This window comes from Epinephelus moara, chromosome 22, assembly GCF_006386435.1.
Source record: "Epinephelus moara isolate mb chromosome 22, YSFRI_EMoa_1.0, whole genome shotgun sequence".
NCBI classification, from domain to species: domain Eukaryota; kingdom Metazoa; phylum Chordata; class Actinopteri; order Perciformes; family Serranidae; genus Epinephelus; species Epinephelus moara.
Window position 1 is genome coordinate 14,347,020 of NC_065527.1, and position 15,931 is coordinate 14,362,950.

Below are 15,931 nucleotides of genomic sequence, written 5' to 3' on the forward strand. Positions count from 1 at the left end.
CCCCAAATATTTTCAACAGGCTTCAGATGGGGCCACTAATAAATCTTGGGGCTGGCACACGAAAGCTGAAAGCCATGACTGAATTTCAGGAATTCAGTTATGTCGTTGAAGTACATAGGCTACTTGAAAACTATGTTAGTATGGAGAGTTAACAAATTGCATCCTCATATACTTTATCTTGAGATGAGAGTTTAACAGAACCCTTTGAAAATAGCCATGTCAGTTGTTTCAGCCTAAATTTGGACCATCATTTAAACCCCTTTCCGACAAGCTACCATGGCATAGTTGATTCACATTGATGCCTTAGGTAGCCTAGATTCACAAGATACCAGTACCTGCATGCTAGCTTAAAAAAGTGAGTGTGCCACCCTCTCTTAAAGACAGTAATGTTGGCCTACGTATAATCTAGCCGGGGGGACAGTGCGGGGTGATCAAGGAACGTGGGAATGGTGCAACGGTGATGAATTAAAGGTCAGAATCAAGAGACTGGAGTTTGGGGAAGGGACTGAAGGAGCAAGACTGGAGAGAAGCCGAGAAAATAAAAGTTTACAGATGGAGTGAAAGTAAAAGTCAGGTTTTGCTGATAATGAAGTGGGGAAGGTTGAAAGTTCTTGTAAACAGATGGATGACAAAAACAAGAGAATGACAAAAACAACTAGTTTACTGTGAGACTCATCAAGGCCATTGTACCAGTAGAAAGAAGGGAGTTGTCCTAATCAAGGACGGCGGACAGGAGCGGAGCAGAGGCCGAAGAGAAAGAGGTGATTAAGGCATGGGTCAGACAAGAGCAGGAAGTTGAGCGATGACACATTGAAGAGCTAATGGTGTAAGAGTTTAAGAGGGGAACAGACAGGTCAAGAGGAGAGAGAAGGATAATGGGAGGAAGAAGAGAGGGAAGAATTAGATGAGACACACTGTTGCCTCCTCCAGAAGCTTCGCCCCTCCGTCTCTCCTCGTTTGTCCTCATTATGAAAGACCACGTTGTATTGAAAGAATAATGAGTCTTAATTGCTTGTTCTTTGCAAAATTTAAAATGACAGAGTGCACTGTCTCAAGACAGATGAGGTATGAAAATGTATCGTGGATGTTGCCTTTTGCAACTTTGTAACCTTTTCGAAATGCACGTACTGTGCAATCAAAGCTGTAAGTCACCAAGCGTGCACACACACACACTAACACGCACCAGGCTTAATGTCGCCTGTTAGGATCGTTAGCCGAGTTAATGTCTGTGCACTTGGCCCAATGGGAGTTACTGTGTCATTCTCCATGCTCCCTAAACAGATACAGAGATGCAGATATAGACCTGCCTCTGGGGAAGACATATGCATACACACACACACACACACACACACACACATGCAGATGCGCGCCTCACCGTGTGGCTCTTACAAGCCGTAGCAGACGGGGATATTAAGCGGAACTGTGGTGATGGTTTGAGGGTACCGACACTGTCACATCCGATTAGCTTGACGAAATTTGACCACGCCCTTTCCTCTCTTGTCTTTTACCCCTCTCTCTTGTCCTCTCTTTTGTCATTCTCACACCTCCAATTCCCAAATCATTTGTCCCAAAAGCCACCTTACTTTTTCTTGTTTTTCGTTCTATGCAGCTGACATTTTCGGGTCTAAATTGCCTGCTGAAATTCAGGAGAGGAGAAATTTAAAAGGATTTTTCAAGCTCTCTCCAAATTGTGTTTCCAATCACTTACCCTTGAGGGTATCTACTGGTCATTACTCAATCTGAAAAAACTCTTACAATAACAGATTTCTTTGTGCTTCAAGGCTACCCTTGGATCAACATATAAATTGGTTAGCAGTGAAACATGTTTAACGTCTCTCCTCTCCTCTCCCCGTCTATCTAGTCTCATGTCGCTTTGCTTGACAGGGCAGGAAATCGGTCTCATTTCTGCTTTAATTCATTCTGATCAAACATGTCGCTCCCAATCAGCCCCATTTGATTAGGAGATGCCCGTATCACAGCCCACCAAGCAGGTAATGGTTGACACTTTCATATTTCAGTTTTATTGCAGTGTGTGTGTGTGTGTGTGTGTGTGTGTTAGAGAGAGAGAGTTAGATACACACATTATTTCCCGCAGCTTGAGCTTGCATGTGAGCACTAGCACTCATACTTGTGTGTGACTATAACACACACACTATTGGAAGTGCTAATGTGTTCTGTATATTTAGAAACTCTATCAATTCCACGTCTCCTACTCGAGTCTTTGTTAGCACCTTCCTCTGTTTTTCTCCTTTCATCTCCCATCTTTTTTTTTAATGCTTTTTAATGTCCTCTCCTCTCCTCTCCTCTCCTCTCCTCTCCTCTCCTCTCCTCTCCTCCATCGCAGAGATATGGGTTGTAGGCTTCCTAAATTGCGGAAGGCAGAGGAGAGGCGAAGCCCCGGCAATATCTACTCCACTCTTCGAAGGCCTCAGGTGGAGACTAAAGTGGGCGTGGCCTACACCTACCACTTCCTGGATTTCCTGTTGGGAAAAGAAGGTATGGACAAAATTATCCATGTACCGTCAATCATCTCTGTAACAGTCCTCCTGTGAGCACTCAGTGTTGTATATACCCATTTATGTGCAAAGTTTTTCCTTTGTCCTTTTTGGGTTGGGCTTGTGAAACCCAGAGAGACATGTACATGTGACTTCACTTGACTTCTCCCACACTTGCATACTTGGAATACTCATGTGTTACTTGTTTCTTCGTGTGGCACTTCTCTAGCAAATATAATAGACACAGAAAATAAGGATGGCGATCAGGCAATCGGGCATTATATTTTTGTATCTTTTTTCAGAGACACGAAAATGTTTTATTTATGGTCACATGGTCAGATTTTCCTTTAAATTCCATTATCCTATTCCCTTCATCTCTGAGATGATTGAAGATGACATGGCTGATGTTAACAGTGGTGCCCTAAGGGGGGAACAGAGGTGGCCGTAGCTTCGTTGATACTATTGCTGGCTCCACCCACTGGTCCCCCCGACAAAAATAATTAAAGGCCGATAAGTGTCTTAAAAAGACTGTGGCACCTTCATCTATTGACCAAGCATGAAGGTAGTGTTATGTAGTAAAACTAGACAACCTAAGGCATCCATTGGTACCAGCGTTGTCATGGTAGCTTGTCAAGGGGGCTAAAAAACTCTCCAAAGTTAGGCTACATTTTCTTAACGGAACAACTTTCATGCCCATTTCCAAAGGGGTCCCTTGAACTCTCACCTCAAAATATCTGAATGAAAATGGGTTCCATGGGTACCCACCAGTCTCCCCTAAACCTGAGAAGGCTTGTTCCCAGTAAATGTTTTGTTCCTTACAATCAATGTAGTCCTTTAAACTGAAACTATATGTTTGTTTGTTTTTTAAGGAAAAGGACAACCAGCCTATTTGAGACCAGTTCAGACCAATGATTCGCAATGAGACAAAACGGTTTTAGAATGTTGTAGAGAAAAGTTGCAGTGGTGTGAACTGGTCAGTATGAGCTCACCTGCAACTCAGCTGGTCAAATTGCCAGCGGCTTCTTTTAGAACATAAGGCTGGTCACGTGTTTCTACAGCCAGTTGGCTTGTAGTGAAGCTTGTCAAGTCAGAATGACCACAGATGGCGTGTTTACTTGCTGCTGCAGGTGCTCTGTTGCTGCCGAGCCCTCTGCGTCCATGCTCACGGTGTGCCAGTGTCGGACTGTATGTGCTCATGCCCCCCAACACACACACATTCTCATTGCCTGATTAATTGGCGCTGGTTATTTTTATTATTGTGGCGTATTTATTTAAACACAGCCCATCTGATGCTCGTTTTGTTTCTGTTTTTTGCCAGCTCATCACTACAACAACTGCAACCGTAGCCAGTATCTCACTATCACTATCCTCATTCATATTTTAAGAAGCTACAAATTATGTTCAGCCACAAAATAAACCCGAAAAGCTGGAAATCAGAACATAAGCACGGAGAGTTGTTGCATAGAGATGATACACTGTTTCATCTAGTGGCATTGGTGTGAACCGGCAAGTTTTTACAAAGCAGAATGACGCATCGCAAGTGGTGGACTGTTTCAACTCGTCTCGTCATGAGTCTTTGGTCTGACCCGGGCTTAACATGTATGCAGAGATACATAACACATTAAGCTAAGATTGTTGTGAAACTCAAAATGTTATCCGTATAAGTGTGCAGTCTATGCAAATCAGAGAATTAGTAAAATTAACTGTAAAATAAAACACCAAAATTATATCCGTATGCAATTTGTTAACGCTCATGTTGATATCCTTTTCAACTGGCCTATAAACTTAACAGAATGAGCAAATTCCTGAAATTCAGTTATGGCTTTTGGTTTTGGTGTGCCACCCTGAGATTTTCAGTCGCCCCATCTGGCCACCCCTATAAAAAAATTTCTGGGGGCACCATACATAGCATTTTATGCTAAAAATACCACAATGCAGTGCTTTCTTTGCTCCTTAGCTGACAAAGTGATGATGATTAATAAGTGTCTGAAATCACTCACAGCAGAGCACCTCACTGAGTGTTAATTTTGTCAGTAGGAAACAGTAAATGAATGAGTGACAGAGGAGGCGATTTCAGACACAAAACAAATCTTGGCCGTCAGATGCAGCAGGCAGTCTCCATTCAGATCTGATTCACATTTGTCCCAGTTCCACTCTGGCAGCAGGGGGACAGGCTCCAAGGAATGTGTCTTCACATTTGGTCATGATTCAAAGAAATACCGATTACCTTGTTCTTTTTTAGGTACGCTTGTTTACTTAAGTTTTCTGTTGAACTCTGTTCTGCATCGTCATCCTCGACTCTGGCTACAGCGTTTGTGTGTTCCACTCGTAAAATAGCCACAGTTGCTATTCCAACTTTAACCATTTAAAATGAAATGTTTAGGTCAGCAACTCTGCGGAACTGTGTGTGTGTGGGGTTTTTTTTTCATACTTTAAGTATCTTGAGGGCGAAAAGTGGCTTATAAGCTGAAGTTGTGTCTTTGTGCGGCTCCTGTTGCAGGGAGTTCAAAGAGTTCTCTAATTCTCAGATTCAGCTATATTGTGCATGCTGTAGCCGTGCCCTCCAACGCCCCCCCCCCCCCCCCCCCCCCCCNCCCCCCACCTCTGCCTCACACAATGACAATACACTAAAGCTGATGTGTTACAATAACACAGTTGTGTGTGTTTTGGGAATATGAAAAATAGTGATAATGTGTGGGTGTTTGTTTGTGTGTGTGCATGCTCGCGGCATCTTGAGGATGTTTGATGAGAATCCTCCAGAGGCATCTGGTTACTAAAAATACTAATTCTGCTATTGTGTTGGTGTGGACTGCGAAGAGATAGAAGGGAGGGACGGAGCGAGGGGAGAGAGAGGCGAGGAGGAGGAACAGATAGTGTTATAGAGTGGATAAAAAAAAAAAAAATCACCCCCTTTTCCTTATGGCTTAATGTTACTACAAGCCTGCTCTGTGCACTCCATCACCCGACAAGCTGAAGCAGGTGCAAGTAGCTCACTGAAGTCCTTTTTATTTTTTAGAGGACTTTCCAATGCAACACTGTAACAGACAGCAGGCAGAACACCACAGCCAAGTGGCAATGGTCTGTTTGCCAGTCGGCTTCATTTTCAGCCAGCCCTATTATGTTTGGCAAATTGGTTAGGCTGTAGTGTTGGCTGAGAGAGATCTGGCAACTCGGAATGGTGGTGGTGACCAAAACAGACAATAGACATGAGGATTTGCTCGTCTTTCTCTTTGCTGAAGGCAGGAGCAGATAAATTGTCTAATCGCACGGGCAGCAGCGGCACACACATAGATACAGAAAGACCGCACACACACACACACACACACACACACACACACACACACACTGTTCAGACAAGCAGTGATGGCGGCTCATTCACACTCACACAAAACACTTTTATAGCACTTTAGTCAACAGAGTTAGTGTTATCTTTCAACCGACAGGCAGGTCATTTATATGGTAAACTCACTGACGCCACCTGAGCTGCTTAAGATGGGTATACTCTATTTTAGGATAAACACAGCTACTGTGAATTGATTGTGTTTATGTGTGTGTGTGTGTGTGTGTGTGTGTGTGTGTGGCTGTGAGTGGGTGTATGCCTGCCTCTCTCCGTCTCTCTCCCCTCTCCATTTGTGATAGAGAGACCAAGAGAAGTGAAGGATTCCTGAAGGATTATCTGATTGTTTGTGGAGATTGAGAGACCTCATTCCCAGCAAAGGGATTTATTTGTATTTGTGCGTTTGTCCGTGTGTGTGTGTGTGTATGTGTAGGAGGCAGATAGAGGAATCTGTATGTCAGTCCATGACATTGAGGAAACCCACGGTCAAATCCATGCTTTAATTCAATTTGGCTTCCATTAATGATATTATTTCCCTGCCAGCGTGACTTGATGACTCCTACACAGTAATGAAAAACAAACATCTATGCCGGCACTACTCTGAGATATGTGACGCTAGGTGGCTGTTTATTAAACTAAGTTGTGCTCTCTGGAAGAGGAGCGAGAATGAAGAGGAGTGCAGCGTGGTTTGTCACTTGACCTTTGACTGCTGAGTGATGAAACTCACCAGAAACAGTACTGCTGATATTATAGCGTCAGCCTTTGTTTTATGAGCTTTGCTCTGACTGCAGGAGCACTATAGCTGAGAAATATTTCCGTGTGACTAAGCCCGACTCGCTCACACTGGGTCAGAGCGACCCTGTGGTGAGCACAGGGAGGATGAGGGAAAATGTGTTCAGTGTTTCAGGCATTTGGCCTGCGCTTCACACATGGAGCATTTATGTGAATTTCAGCTCCAAACCAATGTCTTATTCTCCAGAACTGTCTTATTACTCTCACCAATTTGCTGTACCGTGACATGCACCTTTACAATAGGTGCCATGATCTTCATTATTCCCATTTTAGCATTGATTGGTTACCTTGACATGTCGCCATGAATGTCAAGTATGAAATGTAACAGCCAGGTGTGACATTTTAACCCTCCTTTGTGTTGAGGCTGTGCTCAGATAATGAGCATAAGAAAGCGCATAGCATGAACAGAAAAGAGGTAGAGTGGAGAGGGGGAAAAAAGCAAAGTAGAAAGGCAGAATAAGTCAAGGAGGTGCAACAGGGAACAGAGGGTGAGAGAATGAATGGCGCATAAAAAAATGAGAGATACCAGCGAGCATTAGTCGGGTCTAGAGCGAGGAGGGAAGTGGCGTGTCTCGAGAGCGAGGAGGTGTGAGAACGAGCGAGCGGGAGTCAGAATCTGAGGATGTGTGAGGAAGTAAGTTAGGTGTGATGCTGCGTGACTAACGCCGGTCTCTGGAGCAGACAGTGAGGAGCTGAACTCTGCTGATGACTTTCTGCCACCCCGCAGAGACGGAGACCCACTCGGCTCATTAAAACTTACAACATGTGTCTAATGCTCAGCGGCGTGTGTGGGCATGTGTGCTTGTGTGGCTTTTTGCTACTGTATACGTGTGGGCAAGTTTTTTTTGATTGGAGGTGTATGTCTGCTGTGCTTGTGTGTCTACACAACCTACACCTGGATGCTGTGATATATATTTTCCTCTGTTGACAAAGACTAATACATTCCCTCTGCCTTATGTGCTACATCTTTCCTATCTGATGTATTTGGCTCAGAGAGCGCACGAAGCACAAATCCATCACTTTGCGAGATCTTTGCTGCCTGACACACTTTTCCAGGCAAACTCTCTTTTTGTCGAAATGGTTGATCTGACTTCAAACCATTTTTCTAGATAATTTCTTTGTGCACTTTCAGTCTTATACAAACCAATAGCCAAAATAAATATTGTACATTTCTGCAAACCACAGGTATATAGCAGATATGTTGAACCTTAATGTTTCTTTATGTTGCACCAATGCTGTGGTTAAATGAGGTTATGTTTAAGCACAAAAACTACCTAGTTATGGTTAGGGAAAGATCATGTTTTAGCTTAAAAGCATGGTTTTAGTGCCCCAATCACGGCTGTAAATGCCACCAGTATCTCGTAGAAAAAACAAGATTTGGTGGAAAAACTGCTGCTGGAAATGCCGCCAGTGTCTTGCTAAGATAAACACCAAGTATCGGTCGCAAAGCACGGCTGGAAGTGCACTGGTGTCTCACCAAAAAAACACCCAGTTTTGGTGCCACAATCATGGCTGGAAATACTGCCAGTGTCTCACCAAAAAACACCCAGCTTTGGTGCCACAATCAAGGCTGGAAATGCTGCCATGTGTCGCTAAAAAACTCCAGTTATGATGACAAAATTGCTTCTGGAAATGCTGCAATGTGTCATTAAAAATCAACCAGTTTTGGTGGCAACATTGCTGCTGGAAATGCTGCTGATGTCTTGCTAAAATCAACCTGACATGCTGCAGATGTCTTGCTAAGGTTTTGGGAGCAAAGTCGGAAATGCCGCAGTGTGTCACTAAAAAACACCAGGTTTTGTCCTTTGTTGGTCTTGCACAGTGGTCTGCAGCTTGGCAGCCATCTTGCCTAGGTGTCACACCACCCTCCATCCCCCCCACCTCCCAGTCAGCTCATACACATGTAATCAGAAATGTACAAATGTAACGGATCATGGTTGAAATAAATTGTACAATGCCAACATTTTCCTCTGGCGACTGGGCTTGGAGAGAATACGGCACGCTCACAGTATCACATGTACATTGGTGCTGTATGTACCTTAAGTGCCACACTTTGTTCTCCGGCTTGTACTGTACTCGTCAGCCATTATTGTCAGAAATTTCCTTTTAAGTGGGCCTTCTGAGGAGCTCAGACCCCATTTTGACAAAGCTCAGATGCTGACCAACAACTCTCACAACCCCCGTGGCTGCATTCCGAAAACAGTGGGGAGCTCCTGGCTTCAGGAAGCTGATTATTTTATAGTCACTGTTTTGGCACATATCCTTGTCTAAAACCTCTGCAAGTCATTAGAAGGCTATTTAAATAAACGTGAACCTCCAGCAAGCACAGGGATAAGCCTTGAGGGTGGCTGTGAGTAGTAATCCCCATGCATCACCTAGCAGGCTTAGTGCAAACTCTTTCTTTCCCGTTCACACATGCACACAGGCAAAAGAGATGGCCCATACACACTCGCTGAGATACAGTGGCACACATACACCACAGAATATGCTTTACAGTACACACACAGAAATTCAAGGATTTTTTGTACAAGGAATTAATAAGCCCTTTCAAGCGGCTACAGAAAGGGGGATGACTCGCACAACTCTGAATTCAGCTTGTGAAATCCAGGGTCAAAAAGTGAGGCGTCGCTTGGGACACGTGGCGGCTGTCATGTGGTCAAAGCTTCGGGGTGGAGATGGAAATAGCAGATTGGGGGATCAACAGCTGAACAGCCGCTTGGCAGCGTCTTGTGTACGTTAAACAATGCACCCTTGAACTTGGATGTCTGTATCTCCCTTTTAGACATGCATGTATGGATGCAAATGTTTCCAATCTATTATATATCCTCAAGCATACACTTCCACTTCTTCCTCTGTTCTCTGATCCTCAAAGTCACAAAAACACTTCACTACATCAAAACATCAGTGTTAAATTGAATTTGTGAAGAAAACCTTGTTTTTCTCACATGCCTCTGGTGAACGAAGAATCCAAAAACAAAGACGTCTTGATGAATTTAAGCAAAAAGGGTCCACATTTAAACCGCAAAACTATATAAAAACATGTTTACAAACCATCACACAACTCATGCAGTATAATCCAAGTCATTTATCCAGTTGTACGCTCAGTAAGTCTTCCCAAAGAGACAGCCCTTCCAGATTCGGAAGTGAACTCAAAGTGAAACTTGTGCTCTCTTCCAGTTATTCATACCAAGACTTCCTCTTCCATGCACCAGTTATTTCAGCCTATCTCTATAAACAGATATTTGCATATGAATGCAGATACTAAAATCAAAGGTTAATGTAAAGGTGGATCATTGTCAAAAGCCAGTGGGTTCAGAGATTGCATTTTGGCCCATGCATTTTGCTTCTCCACCCAGACTGTTTACCTGACACTTGAATGGGATTGGTCAATACTACACGGACTGCAAAAGGAAACCCAAATGTTATACCATTGCCTACAGATTATATATACATATTCAGATACCTATTTATAGAGATTAGGCAGTGGTAGACCAGCAGCTCCCGTGTTCAGCAAGGTAAAATGACTGTTTTTGTCAATGGAGTCTGGCTTTGAAGAGAGCACGGATAACTTTCACTTGAAGTCCAGCTTCCCATAGTTAAGGGCTGTCTGTTTGGGAAGTACTGAGCATATGACTGGATGAATGAGACTTGGATTATACTGCCTGAGCTACATGAGAGTTTGTAGACAAATGTTTTGATATAGTTTTATTGTTGTTGAATTTTCTCTGTTTTTGGATTCTTCGTTCACCGGAGCATGCGAGAAAAACAGTTTTTCAATTCAGCATAACACAGGGTAAGTAATTAATATACACATGTTCATTAGAGGGGTAAAGTACTCCTTTAAAGATTCATGCTCACACACACACACTTTTGCATACTCCTAACACTACACAACCCTGCCCCTTACTAGCTGGCACTATAAAACTCCACCCGGCTTTTGTGCCCCTGAGCCGTTCCCATGTTCCCATTCTGGAGCGGAATTGCAGCCTCCCTTTAAATCCCACTGTGGCAGACAGTATAAATGAAGTCGCTTCCCAGCCTAAAGCGCTGCATAACACTCTAATAACTTCTGTATGCCTTGCCTGAATTAGCTGCGATGCCTTGCCCGCGTCTTGTCGGTGGGTGAGTGCCAGCCGTGCACAGCTAATGACAGCTAATGACTGTTTACGGTGAAAGGATCGTTGTTATCCCCCCACCGCCACCCCACCCCAGTCTCCAGCTGTTATTATTATTATCATCACTGTACTGCTTTTGATAAGTCCCCACAGACACCCGTTTAAGTGTTTGCTTGATGAAAGGCTCTCATGGTTCCAAGCAGTTATGCCAAGATGATGTGATGGTCGTATTTTCTCAGGGAGTTTTTCTCCCATTGTTTTAACTGTGATGGGAGTCAGGAGAGTGTGTGTTCACGTGCTTGTATCCTAGCATGCTGGCCAGCCTCTCGCATGTGTATGTTTGCGTGTGTGTGTATGTGTGAACACGCCAGATGATGGAGAACAAATTGAAAATGAGATGGCTTGCACATCTTTTTTTTTTCTCCCTCTGTGTGTGCGTGTGTGTGTGTGTTTTTGTGTGGGTCTAGTTAATTTATTCAGGTTATTTTCTCTTCTCCAGACCCATGCAAATGAGATTGAATGGGAAAGGATGACAAGCATTCAGGCACAAACAGACAGCCTCATCTCTCTGCTCTCTCTCCCTCCCTCTCCGGCACTGCTAACTGCCTCTCTCTTTCTGTGTCTCCCTTTTCTTCACTTCTCTCATCTCTTTTTCCACGCTCCCCTCTCTCTCTCTTTCTCACACACACCTGGCTTCACTCAGCGATTCAGCAACACACAGCCATACGTGCACGTGTTCCCTTAAAAGCCCCGTGAACAGAGAGGGAGCTTTACTACAATGCACCGACCCTGAGAGGGCGGTTCTCACAAACATTGCGCTCTCCCTGGTGGATTTGCTGTGACAGTTTGCTCCCATACGATAAGCTCCGCTAACCATTTCCACTGAAGTAAAGGGGTTTTCTTCCCATTGTGTTTGTTAATAAGGGAACCGGCTCTGTGTTAGTGATTGCTGCTAATACCACACGCCCAACAGGCAATGTGATAGCATTGTCTTTCCAACCTTTTGATGTATGTGTGTGTGTGCATTTCTAACTATACTCAACTGCCTGATTGTATAGGCAAAACTGTGTTAATCTGTGCCTGTGATATGGATGAGTGTGTGTTTCCAGCATGCATGTGTGTGTCTGCATGTGTGTTTTCCAAAAAGCCAGACTGCTGGTGACAGTGAGGACAGAGGCTAATAGTTCTGGTGTAATTAGTTTCAGATTTAGCGTGAAGATGCCATGTGTTGTTGTTCAGGGAGAATTATCATAATGAAACATGCTCGGTCTTTGTTTCTTCACACCCTTTGTCCCTCTTCCTCTTTCCCCTTATTTTTTCCTCCCTCTTTCTCTTTGTTCCAGCTTTTCTCCACTCCTCTACTATTTCCCCTGCCTCTTCTGCAACCCGTCATGTCCATGTGTTGACCATTTCCCATTACCCCTTCTTGTCTAACCATGTTTTTCCTCCATCCCCTCTCACCCGTTCTCCCTCCAGAGGTGCCGGTGTCATCCGTGCTTTGTCTCTCCTCTGTCAGAGAGCTACCAGTTCAGGTCAGGGAGCTCTACGCACAGGGTTTTGTCCTGGTCGCCGTCCACCCCTTTGTCCATCCTTGCGGTCCTCGTCATGCACACATCCAGCGGCAGCTGCACCGGGCCGTGCTGGTCCGAGAGATGCCAAGGTACACAAACTAAACACACCCTTGTCTTCAGCAGGAGTGCCACTTAAATAGATTGACTGTATGGATTTATGTGGCAGATTGATTAAGATAAATGAGATGGTTCATTTGCAGCCAGAGTTAGACAGTACTTAGAAGGGAGCAGCTTTTGCAACTTCATTGTTTTGACATGGAAGCCAATTGAGACCCATTACCACAAGCAAAATTCTGCACCTCACCTCTTTTCTCTTGATGTAAAATTAATTGCCGATGAGTCAGCCACAAAAAAAATTGTCTAACTTTAGCTCACTGTCCCAGTTCTTTCACTTTTGACTGTACATGATAATATACTGTACTGTGTGACTACACTGCATGCTGTGTATCTCCTCTGTAACCCAATTATTCTCTGGTTAAAAACTACAATATTCACAGTCATAATTCAGTGGAACATTATTGTCATAACCTCCCCACTATCAGCTCTGTACAGCATGCAAGCTGAGCTTTATTCTCAGCATCTTATCGTGGAAGTTATTGACACATCTGCTCCAAACACCATGTACATGTATGCAGAGGAGTCCTTTTGGTGGATACATTTGTAGCTCCATTCCAATTTGAGTCTTGAATAATGTCAATTTTCTCAATCTTAGAAGCAGTCTGCCCTAAAATATTTATCATTTTAGTTATTTCACTGCTGGAAGGATGGTCTTTTCATGACACTGGGCTGTCTATTCTGTAGAAAGATGCAGATGATTTTGAAATCGGTGCTACATGACCAGAAAAAAAAGTGAAAAGGGGCTGTGGCATTCTCTTTTGCTCTAGAGGTAAAGAAAAGTGACAACTACCAGAATGCAATATGCCACACTGGGCCAGTAAATGCTCCTTCTGGTGGGTGATGTGATGCATCTTGACCGTTGTGACACTGGAAACAATAAAGTGGCCGACTGGTCATAAGTCTTCTCAAATTACAGCTAAACAGTAACCTAAAATATGTCTCTGAAAAACTCAAGAAATAGGCAACACAGCAACTGTTGGTTTATATTTGATCAGCGCTGCTTAGTTTTACAGTTGAGAGTCAGTATTTTTAGCCTCTGTTTTTACAATACAGGAAATGGTATTGTGCCCACTTGCTGTTCATAAAGTCTTGTATTACAGTCAAACAGTGCACTAAAATTTGTTTCTGAAGACATTTTAGGAGAGAAATATGATGATATCATGATACAAAGCTGGTTGAAAATTGGCAAAGTATCCCCTTGAGTAGCTGTCTTCAATAATTCCTAGCTATTGGTTCTTATTTTCCTCCAATTCCTCATAATGGCAGTAGCTATGCTAGCGGCATGGCTCTGGATGGCATTGACCCCTTTGTTCCAGACTGGAATATCTCAACAGTGTGATAAAGTTTAGCACACACATATTCATGGCTTCCAGAGGATGAATCCTACTGTCTTTGGTAATCCCCCAACCTTTCATCTCGTGCTTCCAAGAGGTCAAAGTAATCAACCATTCATGCGTTCATGTCCTCCTCAGGTTGAATTGTTATGACTTTGGTGATCCCTTAACTTTTCATGTAGCGCCATCATCCAGTCAAAAGACTACTAACTAGTTTCTAGCAACCTCAGCTGTGCTTGGTGTTTATTAAACTGAAGCAGGGAAATGGTCTCTGACCCCGTGCACCCCAGGAGGAGCTATGGGGTATGACACATGTAACTCGACTGTGCATCAGCTATTGAGTCTTTCGGTAGGTGCAGCATGTTAGCATTGTCATTGTGAGTGTTTGCATGTTTGACATTAGCGTGGCTCTTAGTCTTATTTATTTGTTCTTAAAATTATTTTAACCAAATATTGCTTTGTAATAAAATGTCTTCAGAGATAAAGTACCATATAACTCAGGGATCTTATACTGTAGTATTTGTTGTTGCACTTTATATACCATTTCCTAAAACACAGTTATTTTCTGACGTTTTCAAACATGTGAGTGATCTATAAGACATCAAATGATCTACACTCCCTCCAACATATTTGACATTAGCTAACGGAACTTTATGATAATTTGGATGAAGAAATGTCTCTATTGTGCAGAGACGGAGACCCCTGTGGATCAATCTTTGTGGCTTTTCACTCAGACAGCCATATGTTGTCACTTACTCTTTGCAATTAAAGGAGTTACTTTGCTTAGCCAACAGTTTTGGGCATCCTGCCACGTACTGTGTCCTCTTTGTAATGCGAATTCAAGGAATAGCATATTGTACACACACTCACTCACGCACAAACACCGACACACATACACTCTAGTGCACAGGCAGGTGCCGCGCTGCTCCTTTGATGCCCCTCCTGCCAAGTGGTCCTGCTGCTTCCTGGCACCTGTCACCGTGGAGACGGCTGATTGCATCATCAGCGCTCGCCAGAGGGGAACGGTGCGCTGAAAGAGAGAAACCATCTCTCCATCCTTTCATCTGCTTTCTTCAGTGATGGCCGTCCCCCTTTTTCTTTTGTCCTCCTCACCCCCCCTCTGTCCCCTGTAACTCCGCCTTTTATCTCCACATCGCCGCCATCCCCTTTCATCAAAAACCCTAAAAATGAAAGCAAAAAAAATCTGACAGATCTACTGTTTCAAATCTAGCTGAGAATGTCACTCACGCCTCAGAGCACAAGATATTACCACGGCCTTCCCACTGACCTCAATCCAAATCTGAAGAGGCGTATCTGAATACTCCTTTTATGATGGTGTCTTGCAGAAGGAAATTCAGTCCCTTTTTCTATCTAATGAGTCTATTGTGATTGTGGTGAATGTGTGCTCCCTTTAAATGGAAAATTCAGCCTGTACCAGAACTGACATTATGCTTCTGCTGTGATCATTCTGGGTCAATGAGTGCTCGTGAACATGAGCATGTCAGCCAGAATCTCATTTAGACTGTAATGTTACTGGGTGATGGAGCTGGAACTCTGGTGATAATGGACAGGAAACCAAGCTAAAAGAAATGTAATGTAACATATGAGAACATTTGACATTTCTCTGGTTCATAAGAGCAGAATTGGACTGAACTAAATGACACCTGATTGATGTTTTCTACAAAATATTTGTTTAAATAATTTCATTTCTCACACTGTAGTTCTGAGAAAAGCCAACTGAGGTGGGCAAGACACCGTCTGGAGACAGATGTGTGTGTGGCAGGTCACCAGGCTGCTGACCCAGAAGTGATCCAGAGCTACGTCAAGAGGGTGAGTTCAATATTTTGCAAGCAGTGTTCTACAAATTATATCTAGGGGGTAAAAATAATTTTAGAATAAATATTTTTTATCGTAACTACAAGGTTAGGTCACATTGGATCTTTGTGCATTGTGGCTTTGAAGGAATACTTCATCCACAAAATGACTATTTGTATATCAGTTACTCACCAAGTGTCACCTTAGATTTGTGAAGAAAACTGTTTTATCGCATGGCTCCACGGTAGGGTTGGCCTGAAAGCAAAACATGGGAACTCGGCTTGGGTCTTGAGAAGCTGTAGCATTATTCACTGGCAAATTGTACACGCATTGCACTGCTATGTTTCACTTCATA

General features: G+C 43.5%; 1 protein-coding gene across 1 annotated transcript in view; it reads left to right on the forward strand.

Moving 5' to 3' along the window:
* The window catches only part of rftn1a (raftlin, lipid raft linker 1a), a 30,234-nt gene that overhangs the window by 4,108 nt on the left and 10,195 nt on the right, over positions 1 to 15,931 (forward strand). Inside the window, exons 2-4 of the mRNA XM_050034566.1 lie at positions 2,345 to 2,496; positions 12,216 to 12,399; positions 15,483 to 15,591. Coding sequence (XP_049890523.1) covers positions 2,349 to 2,496; positions 12,216 to 12,399; positions 15,483 to 15,591 — 441 coding nt within the window. The 5' untranslated portion in view covers positions 2,345 to 2,348. The remainder of the gene's footprint in view (positions 1 to 2,344; positions 2,497 to 12,215; positions 12,400 to 15,482; positions 15,592 to 15,931) is intronic.